This window comes from Bombina bombina, chromosome 6 (assembly GCF_027579735.1).
Source record: "Bombina bombina isolate aBomBom1 chromosome 6, aBomBom1.pri, whole genome shotgun sequence".
NCBI lineage: Eukaryota > Metazoa > Chordata > Amphibia > Anura > Bombinatoridae > Bombina > Bombina bombina.
The window spans coordinates 1097106918-1097129689 of NC_069504.1; the positions used below are offsets into that span (position 1 = coordinate 1097106918).

A 22772-nucleotide genomic window follows, 5' to 3' on the forward strand; every position below is an offset into this window, starting at 1 on the left:
GCCAGAATTGTATCTTTTCTCCAGGATGGACTGAAGAAGGGTCTATCTGCTAGTTCCCTGAAGGGACAGTTATCGGTCCTGTCAGTGTTACTGCACAAGAGATTGGCTGAGCTTCCGGATGTGCAGTCCTTTGTTAAGGCTCTGACTAGGATCAGACCTGTGTTTAGATCTGGGGCTCCGCAATGGAGTCTAAATCTTGTTCTTAGTGTTTTGCAACAGACTCCCTTTGAGCCTATGCATACTGTTGACATTAAATTGTTCTCTTGAAAGGTTCTTTTTTTTCTGGCTATTGCCTCTGCCCACAAAGTTTCTGAGATTTATGCTTTACAATGTGACTCCCCTTATCTTGTTTTCCATGCTGATAAGGTGGTTTTACACACTTAACTAGGGTTCTTCCCTAAGGTGGTGTCGGATCTTAATATTAATCAAGAAATTGTTGTTCCTTCCTTGTGTCCTAATCCTTCTTCAGCAAAGGAACACTTACTTCACAATCTAGATGTGGTTCATGCCTTGAAGTTCTATCTTCAGGCTACTAAGAAATTCAGACAATCTTACTCTTTGTTTTTCATCTATACAGGGAAGCGTAAGGGGCAGAAGACTACTACGACTTCCCTATATTTCTGGTTGAGAAGTGCCATCCGCTTAGCTTATGAGACAGCGGGGCGACAGCCTCCTGAAAGGATAACGGCTCATTCCACTAGAGCAGTGGCTTCTTCCTGGGCTTTTAAGAACAAAGCTTCTATGGATAAGATTTGTAAGTGGGCTACCTGGTCCTCCTTTCACACTTTTTCTAAATTTTACAAGTTTGATCTGTTTGCTTCGGCTGAAGCAGCTTTCAGGAGAAAAGTTTTGCAGGCTGTGGTGCCCTCAGAATAGGGTCCGCCTCTTTTTTGTTCCCTCCCGTTATTCATTCAGTGTCCTCTGGAGCTTAGGTATAGTTTTCCCAATTGTAAGGAATGAAGTTGTGGACTCTCCCTGCCAGGAACGAAAAGGAATTTATCCGGTAAGCATAAATTATGTTTTTTTCTTTCACGATTCAGATAGAGAATATGATTTTTAAAAAGTTTCTAATTTACTTCTATTATCAAATTTGTGTTTTCCTCATGTTATTCTTTGTTGAAGAGATATCTAGATAGGTAACGTGCACTACATAAAGGGAAATAGTGCTGCCATCTTGTGATCTGGCTAATGTATAACATTGTTACAAAACTGCTGCCATAAAGTGTTGCAGACACGTGCACGCTCCTGAACTTAACTTCCTGCTTTTTAACAAAGGATAACAAGAAAACAAGGAAATTTCATAATAGAAGTAAATTGGAAAGTTGTTTAAAATTGTATAATGTGGATCTAAATCATGAAAGAAACAATGTTGGGTTTTATATACAGTACCTTTAATTATATATATTTTCATTGTTGACTGTGACCCCTTTTTCTGTAATTTTACAGTAACATTGTGGATTTTCCAGTCCTGAAGACTGAAAGAGCACATGGTGGGCTTCACAAGCCTAACCCTTGTCACACATCTCTCCCTTTTTGCAGTTTATCTTACCATTTCTGCTGAGGCCAAACAAGTGAGAGTTTAACACGTCAGTGGCGAGCCCTCTCTTCTATATACTCAAGTCCAGATTTATTCCTCCAAATATGAAAAGTTATGGGGGGAGTCTGACTATTGAAAAACAGTTGCAGCTAACAAGGTGTTATGGACATGACACCCACATTTTTTCTTTTATGATTCAGATAGAGCATAACATTTTAAACAACTTTCCAATGTATTTCTTAGCTATTTTATTTTGTTTGCTTAGAAGCTGCTGATTGGTGGCTGCACATATGTGCCTCTTGTCATTGTCTTTCAGCTTGCTCCCAGTGGTGCATTGCTGCTCCTTCAACAAAGGATACCAAGAGAATGAAGCAAATTAGATAAGAGAAATAAATTGGAAAGTTGTTTAAAATGATCTGATCTATCTAAATCATGAAAGGAGTAGATTTCATGTACCTTTAATGCTGTAATTTTCTTAGCAAATATACAAGGTTTTGCAAATGAAGAAATGACACAGACAGGGAATTCTAGGTTGTGATCCTGAGGCTGGATATCATATTTTAGCTCCCAGACAGCTTCATAGGCAAAATAGACCCTTTGTGTAAAAGAGGGTGTTCTCCTCTTTTAAATGAGGCCACTATAAGATGCAGCTGACCATTATAGAATGGATAAATAACCTGCAACAACACTTAAAGTGGGGGGTGACCCTTTATTTGAAATGGGGGAGTATGCATTTTTATATGAGGGGTCACTTGTTCTTCTAGCACAAATAGGGGGGAGCTAGAAGCTCTCTTTTGGATAAAGTCACGATGGGGAAACACGTAAGTGTCATATTGGTCTGTTTTTAGTTAGCATGATGTGACATTACTAGTAATACCTTGGAATAAATAGAATAGGAATTAGGAAATACATAGCACAATATGGGCCAGATTACCAGTGGAGCGCAAAATTGCCCTTATGTGAGCGCGATATTTGCGCTCCACTCAGTAATACCGGCTGGTATTACAGGTTAAGCACATAAAAATGCAGTCACCTACTAACGACAGGGGTCACTAAACTTAACATTTGCTGGTTTCTGTTTTGTTACTGGATTATTTGCAAAAAGGCTGGAATCCATGTGAGTCTTTTTTTTTTTTTTTAACTAATTAAAATCTGGTTATCTCTTAGTAACATTAGCTATTTTTTTATCCTACCAGGGTTTTTTTAGAAGGACGTTGCGTCTTAAATTGGTGTACGATAAATGTGAGCGCATGTGCAAAATACAGAAAAAAAATCGAAACAAGTGCCAATACTGTCGGTTCGAAAAGTGCCTTGGTGTGGGGATGTCACATAACGGTAAGTGGTCCAAATACAAAGTACTCATTACTGCATAATAGTGTTAGGTATTAAACAATATCAACTTAAAGTGATAGGAAAGTAAAAATTAAACTTGCAAGAATCAGATAGAGCATGAAAATTGAAGACACTTTTAAAATCACCTCTATTTTCAAATGTGCTTTGTTCTCTTGGTATCCATTCCTGAAAATTACTACGCACATATCCTACACTAGTGGGAGCTAGCTGGTGATTTGTGTCTGAATTCATTTGTCTTTTGTGATTGGCTAGCTAGATGTGTTAAAGTGATAGTAAATCCTAGCATTTTGTGAAACGCTAGGATTTACCATTGGAACAAATAAAGGGGACTTTCAGTCATGAAGTATAAAATATAATAGCTCCTTTATTTGTTTGCAGCGTTTGTTCGCCGCACTGAGCTTCTCAGGCAGCCCACGGCAGAACGATATTTGGCTGAGAGGTGACGTTTCCACCTCTTAGTCAATAGCCGTGTGGGAAATCCGGTGTGAAATATATATATATTTTCACACACACACTATTTTAGATAAAGCTAACATTGACTACAATGTCTCTTTAACTGTACTCTGCTAGATAGCTATCAAATTCCATTTAAAATTCAGCATTTTAAATTATGATGTTCAATAGCGTACTGAAATCATGTTGTTCAAAAAATCTTTAAAACAAAATGTTTTTTGCTTGTAAAAAAGGCTTTAAAGGCTTAAAGGGACACTGAACCCACATTTTTTCTTTCTTGATTAGATAGAGCATGCAATTTTAAGCAACTTTCTAATTTACTCCTATTATCAAATTTTCTTCATTCTCTTGGTATCTTTATTTGAAATGCAAGAATGTAAGTTTAGATGCCGGCCCATTTTTGGTGAACAACCTGGGTTGTTCTTGCTGATTGGTGGATACATTCATCCACCAATAAAAAAAAGTGCTGACCACAGTTCTGAACCAAAATAAAAGCTTAGATGCCTTCTTTTTCAAATAAAGATAGCAAGAGAACGAAGAAAAATTGATAATAGGAGTAAATTAGAAAGTTACTTAAAATCGCATGCTCTATCTGAATCACGAAAGAAACAAATTTGGGTTCAGTGTCCCTTTAAACTCTAACATTTTATAATGCGTCTCAGGCTTATTCTGGCATGACTCCGCCTTCTCCGGTATTAAATAGATTCTAACATTTTATAATGCGTCTCAGGCTTATTCTAGCATGACTCCGCCTTCTCCGGTATTAAATAGATTCTAACATTTTATAATGCGTCTCAGGCTTATTCTGGCATGACTCCGCCCTTCTCCGGTATTAAATAGACTCTAACATTTTATAATGCGTCTCAGGCTTATTCTGGCATGACTCCGCCCTTCTCCGGTATTAAATAGATTCTAACATTTTATAATGCGTCTCAGGCTTATTCTGGCATGACTCCGCCTTCTCCGGTATTAAATAGATTCTAACATTTTATAATGCGTCTCAGGCTTATGCTGGCATGACTCCGCCTTCTCCGGTATTAAATAGACTCTAACATTTTTTGCGTCTCAGGCTTATTCTGGCATGACTCCGCCCTTCTCCGGTATTAAATAGATTCTAACATTTTATAATGCGTCTCAGGCTTATTCTGGCATGACTCCGCCTTCTCCGGTATTAAATAGATTCTAACATTTTATAATGCGTCTCAGGCTTATGCTGGCATGACTCCGCCTTCTCCGGTATTAAATAGACTCTAACATTTTATATTGCGTCTCAGGCTTATTCTGGCATGACTCCGCCTTCTCCGGTATTAAATAGATTCTAACATTTTATAATGCGTCTCAGGCTTATGCTGGCATGACTCCGCCCTTCTCCCGTATTAAATAGATTCTAACATTTTATAATGCGTCTCAGGCTTATTCTGGCATGACTCCGCCTTCTCCGGTATTAAATAGACTCTAACATTTTATAATGCGTCTCAGGCTTATGCTGGCATGACTCCGCCTTCTCCGGTATTAAATAGATTCTAACATTTTATAATGCGTCTCAGGCTTATTCTGGCATGACTCCGCCTTCTCCGGTATTAAATAGATTCTATCATTTTATAATGCTTCTCAGGCTTATGCTGGCATGACTCCGCCTTCTCCGGTATTAAATAGATTCTAACATTTTATAATGCGTCTCAGGCTTATTCTGGCATGACTCCGCCTTCTCCGGTATTAAATAGACTCTAACATTTTATAATGCGTCTCAGGCTTATTCTGGCATGACTCCGCCTTCTCCGGTATTAAATAGATTCTAACATTTTATAATGTGTCTCAGGCTTATTCTGGCATGACTCCGCCCTTCTCCCGTATTAAATAGATTCTAACATTTTATAATGCGTCTCAGGCTTATTCTGGCATGACTCCGCCCTTCTCCGGTATTAAAGGGACACTGAACCCAAATTTTTTCTTTCGTGATTCAGATAGAGCATGACATTTTAAGCAACTTTCTAATTTACTCCTATTATCAAATTTGCGTCATTCTCTTGGTATCTTTATTTGAAATGCAAGAATGTAAGTTTAGATGCCGGCCCATTTTTGGTGAAAAACTTGTGTTGTCCTTGCTGATTGGTGGATAAATTCATCCACCAATAAAAAACTGCTGTCCAGAGTCCTAAACCCAAAAAAAAAGCTTTTTCAAATAAAGAGAACAAGAGAACGAAGAAAAATTGATTATAGGAGTAAATTAGAAAGTTGCTTAAAATTGCATGCTCTATCTGAATCACGAAAGAAAAATTTTGGGTTCAGTGTCCCTTTAAAGTGATTGTCAATTTTCGTTCTTTTGAACACATATTCCTGTAGGCAATCCTGATATTAACCTAACCGCCACTATACATTTATTAAAAAATTAGTAATATGTAGTTTATTTTTTAGTCGAAATATCGACTATTCACAGTACCTGCTCCTCCCATAGTTTACTTCCTTAGTTTTAGACATATCCCGTATACAGCTGTCCCACCCGCTGTTTACTTCTCTTCAATGCGCGCTCCCGTTTTCACTTCCCATTGCGCATGCTGGAAATGCTGTTTCTGCTGTCAATCAACCATAGTATTCATTGAATCAATACATTCAATGAATACTATCGTGAAGAGAAGGAAACGATCTGCTAACCCAGCCCTGTTACTGATGTACTTACCGAAATGACAGGGCTCCGTAAAGTAAAACAACTGCGCATGCGCGAAATGTGCACGAGCATTAAAGGAAATCGTCTGTGAACATGATAACGCAGGCGCAGAAAGGAGTAGTGACGTCAGCGTAAGCGGGTGGGTCCCCCTGTGGTTAGAGCCTTGATTGGTAATTAAGACGTCAATCAGACTGACACTAAGTAGGCGCGCGTGCCGGGTGGAGGATCAAAATAACAGGAGCCAACGAACAAAATAAAAAAACAAGGTATATAACAAAAACATTGTAAATCGATGAATGAAACTGGTATTTATTTTGAATAGACGTTAAGGGTAACGTTAGTGAGGATGCGCACTTTACATTCACTTTAAATAGATTCTAACATTTTATAATGCGTCTCAGGCTTATTCTGGCATGACTCCGCCTTCTCCGGTATTAAATAGGCAGCAGTGTTTCTCAACCGCGGTCCTCAAGTACCCTCAACGGGCCAGGTTTTCATTACAGCTGAACCAGTGCACAGGTGAAGTAATCAGCTGATCAGTAACCATGGTTACTAACTTCCTCTCACCCATCAGCTGATTATTTCACCTGTGCAGGGGTTCAGATATAATGAAAACCTGGCCTGTTGGGGGTATTTGAGGACCGCAGTTAAGAAACAATGCAATGGGTAATCTGTAGTATGATTCAGCTGTGCATAATAAGTAAAATATTTAGCTATGTTGTAAAACTGCAGGAGGCTATTTTGAGGGGTAGTTCTTTGACATGATGCCCTCAAATATTTTCTTTACTAATTTTATTACAAATCAATGACCCCTGGTTGTCTAGTGGGGGTGCACTACCCCTCCATGTGTCTCTGGTCTCTTGTTGTGGGGAATAAAAGGCAGTGACACTTTACTGTACTGTTGCTTACATATAACTATGTGTTTAACACCTGAAAATGGGCTAAACAAATAATTGTTAAAGTCAGCTTCAGAGCACAGTGTACTACTGGGAGCTAGCTGCACACAACAGGTGAGCCAATGAAAAGAAGCAATTGTGTGCAGCCAGACTTCTGAGCCTACATACGTATGCTTTTCAATCAAGGATACCAAAAGAATGAAGTAAATAAGAGTCTCTAAAAATTGCATGCTCTGTCTGAACCATCACAGTTTCAGTTTGACCTTTGTGTCCCTTGAAAAAAGCATTATTTTGCACTGTTATTCTTATGATATTGTATCAGTAAGTCAATTATTTCCATCCAGCAATATCTGTAAGGTGATTGGGAGCCACAATATATATAATAGTGGTGCCTGGAACCAAAAACAGATCAAAGGGACATTAAAATAGTAAAATATTCTAATGTGTTAGATAATTTTATTAAGGTATGAATGTTCCTTAAAACCAGTAGTGGACCTATTTAACAGAGGTGGGCCCCCCAAGTGTAACTCAGTAGTAAGCAATATTAAAAATATACTTGCTACTTTGTATAATGATTTTGAGGATAGATAGATAGATAGATAGATAGATAGATAGATAGATAGATAGATAGACCTGCAACCTGCACAAATTAAAGGCTCCCCTACATTAGGATTGCACAAATTCTGCACACGCCTATGTATAGACTGGCTTTATGGGGCTCCTCCGGCATCAATGGTAGTTCCACCCCCGCTTGAAACATAGGTAATCTCAAACACCGAGTGTGCTCCCATGAGGATCAGTGTCAGTGATTGGTGGCTACATGCGTATGCTTCTTTTCATTGGCCCAATGGTTGTATTCTGCTCGGGATTGGCAGTGTGCAGTGGCATTGTAACAAATGGTATTATTGCATTAGAGTATTGCTTTAAATATGATGATTTATTGTTCTAGTGTACACTGACTGTCTTTTACAAATATACATACAGTATATGAGCATTAAAGAAATACACAGTGAGCCACTTGTAATATGACAGAAGTCTCACAGCAAGTGTTGTATGTTTGCCTTCAGCAATACGCTTTGGACGGATGCCGCGGTCAGAGAAAGCAAAACTTAAAGCTGAAATTTTAACGTGTGAACAGGACCTTAAGGATTCGCAGATGTCTGACCTCTTGTCTCTCGCTAAGCTCATTTATGAAGCTTACCAAAAAAACTTTAATATGAACAAAGTAAAGGCCAGAGGTATCCTCACCGGGAAGACCAGTAACCCAGTAAGTATATATCTGTGTTTTGGGGTTTTACTCTTTATTTTGAAGCTGTCACTGCAAATCATCTCTCCCAGTCTCGCACCACTCATCAGAGTCATCTCGTTGGGTTTTCCTGAATTGTCACTGTTAAATTGTTAATATTTACAACCCTAATTCCCAAAAAGTTGGGACAGTAAAGAAAATGCTAAAAAAACAAACACAGAGCCGAGAGAAGTCAGCAGCGCTTCTGTACAGTGCTGATCTATGGCTTCTGCTTGCATAGTAAAGCCTTAACTTACATCTGTGGATGCAGCGGTGAATGGTGTTGACTGACAAAGATTTACCAAAGAATTCTTGAGCCCATGTCAGGATATCCATTACAGACTCATGGTGGTTTTTGAGACAGTGACGTCTGAGGGAGCGGAGATCACGCATATTCACAGTGGTTTTCGGCCTTGCCTTTAACGCACCGAGATTTGACCTGATTCTTTGAATCTTTTAATTATATTGTGCACTGTAGAAGGTGAAATGCCCAAAATCCTTACGATTTGTCTTTGGGTAATGTTGTTCTCAAAGTGTTGGATTATTCGCTGACGCATCTGTTGGCAGATTGGCGAGCCTCGACCCATCCTCGCTCTTGAACGACTAGGCCTTTTTTGGGGGGGTTTCTTATATACTATGATTACACAATTGCCTCATCTGTTAAACATCACCTTCTTATTCCAACTTGTCACATAGCTATTAGTCCTAAATTGTCCCTGTCCCAACTTTTTTGGAACGTGTTGCAGTCATCAGATTTGAAATTCACAAAGTAAAACATCAAATAATATGTTAATAATGTGTTAATAATGTGTTAATAGTGTGTTAATAATGTGTTAATAGTGTGTTAATAGTGTGTTAATAGTGTGTTAATAATGTGTAAATAATGTGTTAATAGTGTTTTAATAGTGTGTTAATAATGTGTTTTCAATATCGTACAGGGGGAATTGAATTTTCAAATGACTTTTTTTTTTCATTTTCCATGCTGTCCCAACTTTTTTCAGAATTGGCGTTGTATTCATAGTTCTGTTCTGTTTCAGATTTTGCAAAAGCTTGTACTGTAATATGAAATTGTATTTTCAAGTCAATGATTCACCAAGTATTCTTTTTATATTTATTTTCCAGATTATATATGGGGTCACATTAAAGTGCAAAAAATATTTAAAGGTGTTAAAGAATTTGATTATTACACTATTACTTGTATATAACTATGTGTTTGATCCCTATAAAGGTGTTAAACACAAAGATAAATCAGCCTAGGGGGGCTGTGCACTACTGGAAACAGCTAGTGAACCAATGACAAGAGGCATATGTGCCTAGCCACCAGCTAGCTCCCAGTAGTGCATTGCTACTCCTGAGCTAAACTCGATTTGCTTTTTAACAAATACTACCAAGAGAAGGAAGTAAATAGTAGGAGCTAAAGTACACTGTCCCTTTAAGTCTGATTTTTTTTTTTTTTTTAGAACATATAGAGCGTATGGCAGATTTCACAATGCTAAACCTGCTACATATCTGTCTTGCATTACAAACCTTTTCAGACTCACCTAGTATGTTAGTTTATTGCAAGGCTGCGGAAAATCTTGATGTCTACTGTCCCTTTAAAAGACTTAAAAGTATATTTTAGGGTAAATTATAAAGTTGTGTAAATGTGCAGATATTTAAAGGGACAGTCTACTCCAAATATTTTATTGTTTAAAAAGATAGTTAATCCCTTTATTACCCATTCCCCAGTTTTGCATAACCAACACAGTTATATTAATACACTTTTTATCTCTGTGATTATCTTGTATCTAAGCCTCTGCAGACCGCCCTTTATCACATGACTATTTATTATCTATTGACTTGCATTTCAACCAATAAGTGCAGTGTCATGCACAACTCCATGGGAGTGAGCACAATGTTATCTATATGGCTCACATGAATTAGCAGTCTCTTGTGAAAAGCTAATAAAAAAGCATGTGATAAGAGGCTGTCTGTAGTGGCTTAGAAACAGGCAGAAATCTAGAGGTGTAAATGTTATAAAGGCGTTATCTATCTTTTTAAACAATACTAATTCTGGTGTAGACTGTGCCTTTAAGAGTATCTTGTGCAGATATTACACAGGTCCTACCATAAAAAACATGTCCGTACTACATAATCAGCTATGATTCTATATGAATAGCAGCTGTACTGATTGGAAAATCAGCTGTCAAAAGCTTAAAACAGGGCTCGACAAACCCAGGAGCTGTGGGGTGGGGTTTATTTTAACAAAATTCATCTCTTGGTATTTAAAGGGACATAATAACTGAATCTCAGCTGCATCTGAAACAGACAAATAGATACAGTAATTTACATTTTTTAATGACAGTTTCCCCATAATGCAATGCAGAAGGCTGCTTAGAGGTTTGACTTTGGAAAATCTCTTATTTCTAGGTCCCCCTGGTCTTCAAGGGTTAAATTAAAACCTCTTGATACAGCAGATCTCTAGTTAATAAATGTATTGTGTCAGCATACAAAGTGCAGCTCGGTTTGTGTAGAAACTTGCTCACCTTACAGGAATTATTACTCAGGTCTTGGCAATCTGCTTTACTTTAGCTGTGTAGTTCCAGAGCGTCTTGGATTCATTATTTTAACTTAAAGGGACATAAACCCCCAATGTTTATTTTATTATTCAGATAGATAATGCAATGTTCAAAAAGTTTCTAATTTACTTCTATTATCAAATATGCTTTGTTCTCATGTTATTCTTTATTGAAGAGATACCTAGGTAGGTAGCGTGCACATGCCTGGCGCACTACATGACAGGAAATAGTGCTGCCATCTAGTGCTCCTGCTAATGTATAACATTGTTGCAAAACAGCTGCCATATAGTGCTGCAGACACGTGTACGCTCCTGAGCTTACAACCTTGCTTTTCAACAAAGGATAACAATAAAATGTGATAATAGAAGTAAATCAGAAAGTCGTTTAAAATTGTATGTTCTATCTAATTTATGAAAGAAATTGTTTGGGTTTTATGTCCCTTTAAAGGGAGAGTAAAGTGCAAGGGAAACGTTTGTGATGTATATAGAGAAAGCAATTTTTAACAATTTTCCAAATTATTTCTGTTATCTAATTTTCTTCTCTTGTTATCCTTTGTTGGAAAACATACCTAGGTAGCTTAGAAGCAGCAATGCACTACTGAGAGCTAGCTGCTGATTGGTGGCTGCACATATAAACATTTTGTCATTGATGCATCCGATGTGTTCAGTTAGTTTCCTTTAGTGCATTGCTGCTTCTTTAACAAAGGATAAACAAAGAGAATTAAGCAAATTTCATAATAGAGTAAATTGCAAAGTTTTTTTACTCTATGTGAACCATGAAAGAAAAACAATGTGTTTCATGTCCCTTTAATCTTTTTCAGTAATATTCTCATTACATAAAAGCTTATTCCTAAATGCTCAGACATTGTTTGCATTGAAATAAGCACTAAATAGGTTTAAAGGAACATTTTCTTCTTTTTAATGTGTTCCCAGGGACCCGTTGCACCTGCTGGAGTGTATTAAACTCTTCACAAATAGATCGTTTACCTTTATTTTGTCATTTTAAATAGCTGATTTTGCCCATTGAAACCAGACACTATGCTGAAAATGTTTAATATAAAATGTTTAGTTATGTGCTACAACTGTGCAGTATATTTTCATTGTCTGTTTTGCCCCTCTTTCATGTTATTTAGCGTTGAAAAGTATGGATTTTCTAATCCCTAGGCCTGGAAAAGCTCCATGCAGACTTCGCAAGTCTAACCCTTCTGCATATTTACAGGGTGCAAAAGTCAATTGAGGCATTAGGCATTTCCATACGATATATGCGCCAATTGAAATGGTGAACGTGATCATATTTGTTCTATAATTTATGCCCATTTTGGTGCAATATATTTATATATGAGATCGAATTTGAACCTGTTTAGTGGGGAAATAAAGTTGCGAGTCAATTTTGATACATTTTGGGCTCACTTAAAGGGACAGTAAAGTCATAATTAGACATACATGATTTATACAGAACATACAATTTTAAATAACTTCAATTTACTTCTATTATTTCATTTGCTTCCTTCTCTTGTTATCCTTTGCTGAAAGGTTTATCTAGGTAAGCTCAGGGGCAGCAGAGAACCTAGGTTCTAGCTGCTGATTGGTGGCTGCATATATATATACTGATTGTCATTGGCTCACCCATGTGTTCAGTTAGCAACCAGTAGCGCATTGCTGTGCCTTCAACAAATGATACCTAGAGAATGAAGCACATTTGATAATAGAAGTAAACTGGAAAGTTGTTTAAAATTGTAAACTCTACCTAAATCATAAAATACATTTTTTGGGTTTCATGTCCCTTTAATACTCTTCTTGCGTATTGGCGGCTGTCTTTCTTTTCCCCAGCAGCTTGTTATAACCTCCCCTCCCCAGCAGCTTGTTATAACCTCCCCAGCAGCTTGTTATAACCTCCCCTCCCCAGCAGCTTGTTATAACCTCCCCTCCCCAGCAGCTTGTTAGAACCTCCCCAGCAGCTTGTTATAACCTCCCCTCCCCAGCAGCTTGTTATAATCTCCCCTCCCCAGCAGCTTGTTATAATCTCCCCTCCCCAGCAGCTTGTTATAACCTCCCCTCCCCGGCAGCTTGTTATAACCTCCCCTCCCCAGCAGCTTGTTATAACCTCCCCTCCCCAGCAGCTTGTTATAACCTCCCCTCCCCAGCAGCTTGTTATAACCTCCCCTCCCCAGCAGCTTGTTATAATCTCCCCTCCCCAGCAGCTTGTTATAACCTCCCCTCCCCGGCAGCTTGTTATAACCTCCGCTCCCCAGCAGCTTGTTATAACCTCCCCTCCCCAGCAGCTTGTTATAACCTCCACTCCCCAGCAGCTTGTTATAACCTCCCCTCCCCGGCAGCTTGTTATAACCTCCCTTCCCCAGCAGCTTGTTATAACCTCCCCTCCCCAGCAGCTTGTTATAACCTCCCCTCCCCCAGCAGCTTGTTATAATCTCCCCTCCCCAGCAGCTTGTTATAACCTCCCCTCCCCAGCAGCTTGTTATAACCTCCCCTCCCCCAACGCATTAAAGGCTGGTTGTTTAACAAGGTAGTTACCTTCCTGCTGGAACAACACTGAGACTGTCATTGAGTATTCTGAGGGAATTTACTAAACAATGTTGTATTTGTCACTAAATTAATTCACTAAGATATAATGTAGTTAAACAATCACATTCTTTTTCATATCAGACTCATTTCAATGTAAGCCAGAAATACGCATTATTATTATTATTATTATGGCGCAATGTCTCACTGTAGACCGTCACTTTGGACTTTCCTGTTTCACTTGTGCATAGTCATTCATTGTTGGACAAAAACCACATGCAACAAACTGTTTCTAGGTTGGATTGTCTGTTCCCTTGGTTTTCTGCTCTGTCCCTTGTTATACCGTGCAGTGTAGTGCCCCCTGGTGTTGGAGAAGCACTTGTTAGATTTGTAGCTCTCAAATTCTAAATAGATATCATATCAGCTTTGCAAACCTTTTAGAGCTATAACTTGACTTCCTCTCACCCTCCTATTCCATAACCCTCATTATAGACATTACACTTTTCATTCTCTGCCTCAGTCACCTGATAGAACCGTTTCTTTATCAAATCCTAATTTATTTCAAAAGTTTCCAATTTATTTCTTTTATCAAATTTGTTTCGTTCCCATGATATTCTGTGTAGAAGAGATACCTAAGTACACATCTGAAGCACTACATGGCAGGAGATAGTGCTGCCATCTAGTGCTCTTGCAACATTCTTACAAAACTGCTGCCATCTAGTGCTCTTGCAACATTCTTACAAAACTGCTGCCATCTAGTGCTCTTGCAACGTTCTTACAAAACTACTGCCATCTAGTGCTCTTGCAACGTTCTTACAAAACTACTGCCATCTAGTGCTCTTGCAACGTTCTTACAAAACTGCTGCCATCTAGTGCTCTTGCAACATTCTTACAAAACTGCTGCCATCTAGTGCTCTTGCAACGTTCTTACAAAACTACTGCCATCTAGTGCTCTTGCAACATTCTTACAAAACTGCTGCCATGTAGTGCTCTTGCAAAGTTCTTACAAAACTGCTGCCATCTAGTGCTCTTGCAACGTTCTTACAAAACTACTGCCATCTAGTGCTCTTGCAACATTCTTACAAAACTGCTGCCATGTAGTGCTCTTGCAAAGTTCTTACAAAACTGCTGCCATCTAGTGCTCTTGACACATTCTTACAAAACTGCTGCCATCTAGTGCTCTTGCAACATTCTTACAAAACTGCTGCCATCTAGTGCTCTTGCAACATTCTTACAAAACTGCTGCCATCTAGTGCTCTTGCAACATTCTTACAAAACTGCTGCCATCTAGTGCTCTAGCAAATGAGTCGGCTCTTAAGCCTATGCCCCTGCTTTTCAACAAAAGCTACCAAAGAACAAAGAAAAATGGTCATAGAAGTAAACTAGACAGTTGTTTAAAATCGCATGTTCTATCTGAATCATGACATCATTTTTTGGGCTTTCATATCCCTTTAAGGTATGTTATTAAATATTCAACATCCTTAAATATCATTATACAGCAGTACAACAGAAAGGCTACACTCAACGTTTGTATCAGTCGCTGGACAGTAATAATCCTAACTAGATTAACACATTGTGTTCTGAAATTAGAATAAAACTCAAACAGTGTATAACTTCTGATTATGCTGTGATCAGATAAATAAACCAGCTCATGAAACAGGAGAAACCCCTGATGGTTTTATCTAAAAGGCTTAGAAAACAGAAATAATGAAGCTGGTGTGGTGGTTTAGTTGGTTAAAATGACACCAGCAAAACCTCTTAGCTCATAGCTGCCAAAACTACTGCCCCGGGGCCACATACGGCTCTCCAAGGGATTTGAAGTGTCTCTTAGCACCACTGACCAGAAAACAGATATCAGCAGCTCTGCACCTCTCTTTAGGTAATTGTATATATTTGTCAAATTGAGTAGTAACAAATGTCATTGCTAATAACAAATGTATAGGTCATTTTTAACTAAAAACGTGATCTAATTGTTTTTTGAAGTTCAGTGTTTAGCATGAGTGTAACCTATTGTTGCCCCGTCCATTACCGCTATTAGTGACCGACCGTCCATGTAAAAAGGTTTGGACTCCCGTGTAATAGCCAGGGGATTAATGAGAGTTTTAATTCTTTCTGTGGTCCAGAAATTGAGTTGTATCATTAACAGATATAATTTAATAGCTGCTAACAACCAGTTAAAAGCCTATTTGCTTTAGTCGCTTTGAAGAGAAAAGTACTATATAGATATGTTCTACAGAACCCTCTATAGGAGGGATATTACCATTATAAGGATTTTGGAATATCTGAATGAATACAGCGGCCGTACTTCTCCAGTGGTGAGTTATCAGGTCGGCCTTGTGCTGTGGTTCCTATTATATTAGTTTATTCCCTTTACTGTGTCAGCACATCTTATCAGACTGTATTTCCTTTACTCTGTGCTAGGCATAGCCTTTATCTGCATATTGTCTGCTGCTGGGAATAGATATATCATTATCTGGGGTCTATGAGGTCGTATTGAACATTGATGCTAGATTACATAAAGTAGATTACTGTAAACCCTGATCTCAGACATCCTGGAACTCCCAGTAAACAAACAATGCACAGTGATCAGTTTTTGTTTGTGTTGAGTTTGTTGATGTACATAACAAATTGGATTTATTCTTTCTATGTTGGTGTTTAGATCATTTCCTAACATATATATATATATATATACACTGTATATTAATACTACACAACATAATCTTGCCATGTTGGTAAAAAAAAATATACCTCACTTTCTTCTTTTTTTTTGTAGCCTTTTGTTATACATGATATGGAAACATTATGTATGGCGGAGAAAACACTAGTGGCGAAGTTGGTCGCCAACGGTATACAGAACAAGGAGGCTGAAGTCCGGATCTTTCACTGTTGCCAATGCACGTCGGTGGAGACTGTCACAGAACTCACTGAATTTGCCAAATCCATCCCAGAATTCACCGAACTTGACCTGAATGATCAGGTGACTTTGTTAAAATATGGAGTTTATGAAGCCATGTTTGCCATGTTAGCTTCAGTCATGAACAAAGACGGGATGCTGGTGGCTTACGGGAACGGTTTCATAACGCGGGAGTTCTTGAAAAGCTTGAGGAAGCCAATTGGAGATATGATGGAGCCTAAATTTGAGTTTGCCATGAAGTTTAACGCCCTGGAACTGGATGACAGTGACATATCCCTATTTGTAGCTGCTCTTATTTGCTGTGGAGGTAAGGAGATACGCGGGGGAAGTGACGGTAGTCCTCTAATACTCCTAAAAATACAGCACATATGAATATGTTAATCAGTTCCCAAGTAGACATCTTACAGTAAATAGGGTGTTTCTTGTTTCCCTCAATCTAGACATAACGGGAAATACACATAAAAGCGCAATGTATCGGAGCATTTTATAATTGTACTATACCTTGCATATAAATGTGTTTAACTGTTGCAAATGGGGGTAAACACATAGTTAAAATCATCTCAGGAGCACTACTGGGACAATGATCTGCAACAGCTGGCAATTCTTGGCAGGGTGCCTCTATTCATTTGCGTCTTTTAAATGTTACCTTTGCATATTATACCTGTTTACAGCGCTGCAGAATCTGTTGGTGCCCTACAAATAAATGATAATCGTAATAATTTATCTGAACACATCTGGTGAGCCTTAAAGACACACGTGTATAGCCACTAATCAGCACACAGCTCCCAGAAGTGCATTGCTATTTCTAAATCTACCTGGCTATGCTTTTCAACAAAAGATACCACAAAGTAACTCTGATAAGAGAAGTTAATTGAACGGATGTGAAACCCACATGTTTTCTTTCGTTATTCAGAGAGCATGCAATTTCCTTCTTAATATGGGAAGAGTCCTCAGCTGCATTCCTTACTTGTGGGAAATACTGAACCTGGCCACCAGGAGGACGCAAAGACACCCCAGCCAAAGGCTCAAATACCTCCTCCCAACCCCAGTCATTCTTTGCCTTTCGTCACAGGAGGTTGGCAGAGAATTGTCAGAAGATTTTGGAGTAGTCTCTTATGGAGGGTACTGGAGTTTTAAGTAGTCCTGCCAGCCTCTTAGTGAGAGCATGGATGAAAGTTAGAGTCCGGAGATGCAGGGAGAATCTTTCTGCAAAACCATCCCCACTCAGATTAACAGCTCCTTAGGCAATCAACGCTGACGAGTTTCGCTACCTGCTTTCTTCACTCAAGTCCATGTCAGAAGCGATGCTACTATCTGTCACACTTGAAGGACTGTGTCACTGTTCCATGGCATAGATTCCGGTAAGATCGTTTGATTATTTTACACTCATGTTAACATAAGAAGATAGTGTGGCTCATTTTAACTTTATGGAATCAAGGGTTAATATCTCCTTAGGTAGATTATTGAACAGGGGGAAATAATCTTATATGTTTATTTGATTTTATGCTGCTTTTATGTGTGAGATGTTATGGGCTCATAGGCTGTTATGGAATATACAGGTTTCACTTTTACTTTGAGAGCTATGCAGCTTACAAGCTTGGCGCGCTTTCTCTCATAGCAAAGACAGTCCTGCATTGTGCACCATGTGATTCATTCCCTCTTTCCTGACCGGGTGTCTATCAGAGAGGAATCATAAATCTCTGTACTGTCTGGGTCATAGGAGGTGGTGAGTGCCCCAGCCATTGGGTTATAAGGGTGCCATTTTTTTTTTTATAAAATAAGATTGTTTTATTTTCTATAGTTACTTTAGAGGGTACTCCCTCAATTGTTTTATTTTCTATAGTTACTTTAGAGGGCACTCCCTCTATTCCTAAGAGTAATTCCTGTTTATATTGTGAGGAGGCCTTAGATCCGCCCTTTCAATTATGTTCCATATGCCTTGATAATGTGATTATATCAAACATGTTTGATACCACTGAGCCGTCCACCTCTGAGGAGTTGTCGTCCAGTTAGGTGCGTACCCTACATTCATCTCCCTCTACACATGAAGTTTCCTGTAGCATTGGTGATCCTCCATTTGGAGGGGGCCTTTTTTCTTTTTTCCTCCAGACGTTACTGTGCAGTTCAGATTGCGGTGTCTGCGGCCTTTAATGCTCTACCTCACCCTGCTAAGCTCAAGCGATAGGTTACATATTGCACTCCTTCCCAGAGTACATCAGATAATTTATTGGATTTAACTGATAAGTTATCCGAGGATGAAGTTCTTTCTGAGACTTCAGAGTATGAACATTCTGGATCTTAGTCTGCTGCCACTAAACCTCTGGCTGCAGAGGAACCAGACTTTAGTTGTAGGAATTTGGGCTGTCTCTAAAGCAAGTTTTTGGCGAATTTAGAGGTTCCAGAGGCCAAATTGCCTGATGAACCTTTGATTCCTAAATTGGATAGAGTTTGGGACAGGATTGGATTCATTTTCCCCCTCTTCTCCCTTTAAGAAATTGTTCCCGGTCTTGGACTCTCAATGGAAGTTGTGGGGTTCCGTCCCTAAAAGGGATGGCGCTATCTTCACTCTTGCTAAACGTACTACTATCCCGCTTGAGGATAGCTCTTCATTTAAAGAGCTCATGGATAAAGGATGAAAACTCTGTTAAGAAAGATGTTTCAACATGCGGGATATTTTGTTTCAACCTGTGGCGACTGTTGCTGCAGATGCTGGAGAAACTACCTACTGGTACGACTCCTTATAGGATTTGATCGAGGTGGAGGGTCCGCTCTATGTTATTCAGGAAAGAATTAAGGCCTTGAGGGTTGCTCATTCTTTTATCTGTGATGCTATCAAGCAGATTAGTTGCCTGAATGCTAAGGCTTCAGCTTTTCTGTTCAGGCCCGTCGGGCTCTGGCTGAAGTCATGGTCTGCGGATATGACTTCTAAGACTAGACTTCTTTCCTTCTCCTGTAAGGGAAAGATTTTGTTTGGTCCAGGCGTATCTCCACGGTTTCAGGGGGCAAGTGTGCCCTCCTACCGCAAGAGAATAAGAACAAGTCTAAGGGTCAAAATTCCAAATTTCGTTCTTTTTGTTCTGATAAAGCGCATCGTCAGCAGTCCTCCGCTAAACCAGAGCAAACCAAGTGCTCAGTCCTGGAATAAATCCAAACAGAGCAAGAAGCCTCGGCATGAATGGGCGGTCCCTGGTCCTCTTCTGGATCGTGTAGGGCGCAGACTGTTGCTCTTTCAGTCGTTTGGTTCAGGGACGTGCAGGATCCATAGGTCCTGGATGTCATAGCTCAGGCTTACAAGATAGGTTTCAAGTCTCAGTCACACAAAGGCAGATTCTCCTCTCAAACCTGTTTTCCAAACCAGAAAAGGAGGATGCCTTTCTTGGGTGCGTACGGGATCTGTCCTCTTAGGAGTTGTTGTCCCAGTGTCTATTGCAGAGGTTGGGGATACTTTTCCAACTTTTTCGTGGTCCCAAAGATGGAGGGAACTTTCCGTCCGATTCTGGACCTAAAGTGCTTAAATTCCCCTCGTTCAAGATGAGACAATAAGGTCCATTCCTCCCCTCATTTGAGAAGGGAAGTTCATGACCACGATAGATCTGAAGGATGCTCCCTTCACGTACCAATCCACAAGGACCGCTTCCAGTTCCTAAGGTTTGCGTTCCTGGATGAGCACTTCCGTTTGGTCTAGCTACAGCTCCAAGAATTTTTTCAAAGAGTAGACCATTCGGAATCTCTCCTCTGTTTTCTTCGATCCCATGGATGGAAGATAATTCTAGAGATAGTTCTCTTATACCAAGTACCAGGGTAGAATTCCTGGATACTATAATAGACTCCATAGACATGAGAATATTTGTAACAGACCAGAGACGTTGCAGCTAACTTCCACATGTCTTGCCCTCCAGACCTACTTAAGGCCATCTGTGGCTCGGTGTATTGAGGTGATGGGTCTCATGGTGTCCAGCATGGACATCATTCCCTTTGCCAGGTTTCACCTCAGACCGTTGCAACTGTGCATGATGAGGCAGTGGAACGACGATCATTCGGATCTGTCTCAACAGATTTCTCTCTCTTGGTGATTTTGTCCGGATCACTTGTCCCGGGGGACGTCTGTCTTATGACCATCCTGGGTGATTGTGACTACGGTCGCGAGTCTGACAGGATGGGGAGCTGTTTGGGGTACCAGGAAGGCACAGGGTCTATGGACTCAGGAGAAAAGCTCCCTCCCCAACAATGCTCTGAAGGCCTGGCCTCTGCTGGGTTCCTCCCAGTTTATAAGATTCCAACCAGATATTCTATCCTCGGTGGTTTACATCAACCATCAGGGGGGAACAAGAAGCTACCTAGCTATGAGGGAAGTATCTCGGATTCTGGAGTGGGCAGAGACCCACATCTGTTCGCTTTCAGCAATCCATATTCTGGGTGTGGACACCTGGGAAGCGGATTTCCTCAACAGACAATCCTTGCATCCGGGGGAATAGTCTCTCCATCCTGAAGTGTTTGTGGAGATTTGCAAAAGGTAGATCTTATGACGTCTCTATACCAAGCTGCCCAGTTATGGGTCTAGGTACAGGATGCATTATTATCATGCGAAGCTAACAGATGCATTAGTGGTGCCTTGGAGGTTCAATCTAAATTTATCTTTTCCGGCCGTTACCTCTACTTCACTCGTGTAGTGGCTCGAATCAAGCAAGAGTATGCGTCAGTGATACTGACTGCTCCGTCTTGGCCACGAAGGATATGGTTTGCGGATCTAGTGGGGATGTCATCATCTCCTCCATGGAAGTTACCCTGTTGCAGGGATCTGCTAACCAAGGTCTCTTTGTTCAACAATGTCTAGATTCTCTGTGGCTGACTGCGTGGAGATTGAACGCTTAGTCCTAGCCAAAAGAGGGGTTTCTGAAAGAGTTATTTATACTCTCATTCAAGCTTGTAAGCCGGTTGCTTGTCACATTTATCATAAGGTGTGGAGGACCTACTTATTTTGTTCTCCAGGATGAACTGGAGAAGGGCTTTTCTGAAAGTCCCCTAATGGGACAGATTTCGGCCCTGTCTGTTTTACTGCACAAGAGGTTCGCTGTGCTTCCAGATGTACAGTCATTGGTTAAGGCTTTGCTAGGATCAGACCTTTGTTTAGATCTAATGCTCCTCCTTGGAGTTTAAATCTTGTTCTTAAAGTTTTGCAACAGACTCCGTTGGAGTATGCATGAAGAAGACAATTTGTTGTCTTGGAAGGTTCCTCTTCTGCTGGCTATTGCTTCTGTGCGCAGAGTATCTGAGATTGCTGCCTGGCAATGCGTCCCTCCTTATCTGGCGCTTCATGCTGATAAGGCTGTTCTACAAACCAAGTTAGGTTTTCTTCCTGAGATTGTGTCAAATTGCAACATCAATCAAGAGATTGTGGTTCCTTTCTTATGTCCTATTCCTTCTTCATCGAAGGAACGTTTACTACGTAATCTGGATGTGGTTTGTGCCTTGAAGTTCTATCTTCAGGCCACGAAGGATTGTAAACAAACTTTTTTCTCTGTTTGTTCTCTATTCCGGGAAGCGTAGGGGTCAGAGGGCCTCTTCGACTTTCTTATCTTTTTGGCTGAGGAGTGTCATCCGTTTAGCATAGAGTCAGCGGGTCTTAAGCCTCCTCTGAGGATTACGGCTCATTCTATGAGAGAAGTGGTTTCCTCTTGGGCCTTCAAAAATGAAGCCTCTATGGATCAGATTTGTAAGGCGGCTACCTGGTTCTCATTACATACTTTTTCCAAATTTTACAAGTTTGATGTTTTTGCTTCTGCTGGAGCAGCCTTCGGGAGAAGAGTTTTGCAGGCTGTAGTGCCCTCAGATTAGGGTTGCCTCTCTTTTTACCCTCCCGTTAGCATTCAGTGTCCTCTAGAGCTATATTTTTCCCACAAGTAATCAATGCAGCTGTGGACTCTTCCCATATTAAGAAGGAAAACCTAAATTATGACTTACCAGATAATTTCCTTTCCTTCTGTATAGGAAGAGTCTACAGCTCCCGCCAGTGTTCTCTGATGGGCGCCCTAAATTTAAATTTATTCCTCTGGCACCTTTTTTACCCTGATATTTCTCCTACTGTTCCTTGTTCCCTCGGCAGAATGACTGGGGTTGGGAGGAAGTGGGGGAGGTATTTAAGCCTTTGGCTGGGTGTCTTTGCCTGCTCCTGGTGGCCAGGTTCAGTATTTCCCACAAGTAAGGAATGCAGCTGTGGACTCTTCCCATACAGAAGGAAAGGAAATTATCTGGTAAGCATGATTTATGTTTTTTTCCAATTTACTTCTATTATATAATTTGTTTTGTTCTCTTGATATTCTTTGTTGAAAAGCATAACTAGGTGGGCTCAGGAGCTGCTGATTGGCAGCTGCACATATATGCTTCATATTATTGGCTCAGTCATTTGCATTGCTGTTTGTTCAACAAATGATACCAAGAGAATGAAACATTTAGAAAATAGTAAATTGGAAAGTTGTTTAAAGGGACACTCTAGTCAGAATTAAACTTTCATGATTTACATAGGGCATGTCTTTTTAAACAACTTTCCCATTTACTTTTATCATCAAATTGGCTTTGTTCTTTTGGTATTCTT

At 39.9% G+C, this 22772-nt stretch overlaps 1 protein-coding gene across 2 annotated transcripts in view; it reads left to right on the top strand.

Annotated features, from left to right (window-relative positions):
* Positions 1-22772, top strand: part of PPARA (peroxisome proliferator activated receptor alpha) — a 189178-nt gene that overhangs the window by 143947 nt on the left and 22459 nt on the right. For both annotated transcript variants that reach the window (XM_053719013.1, XM_053719012.1), the window contains 3 exons: positions 2734-2872; positions 7972-8171; positions 16040-16487. In XM_053719013.1, coding sequence (XP_053574988.1) covers positions 2734-2872; positions 7972-8171; positions 16040-16487 — 787 coding nt within the window. The remainder of the gene's footprint in view (positions 1-2733; positions 2873-7971; positions 8172-16039; positions 16488-22772) is intronic.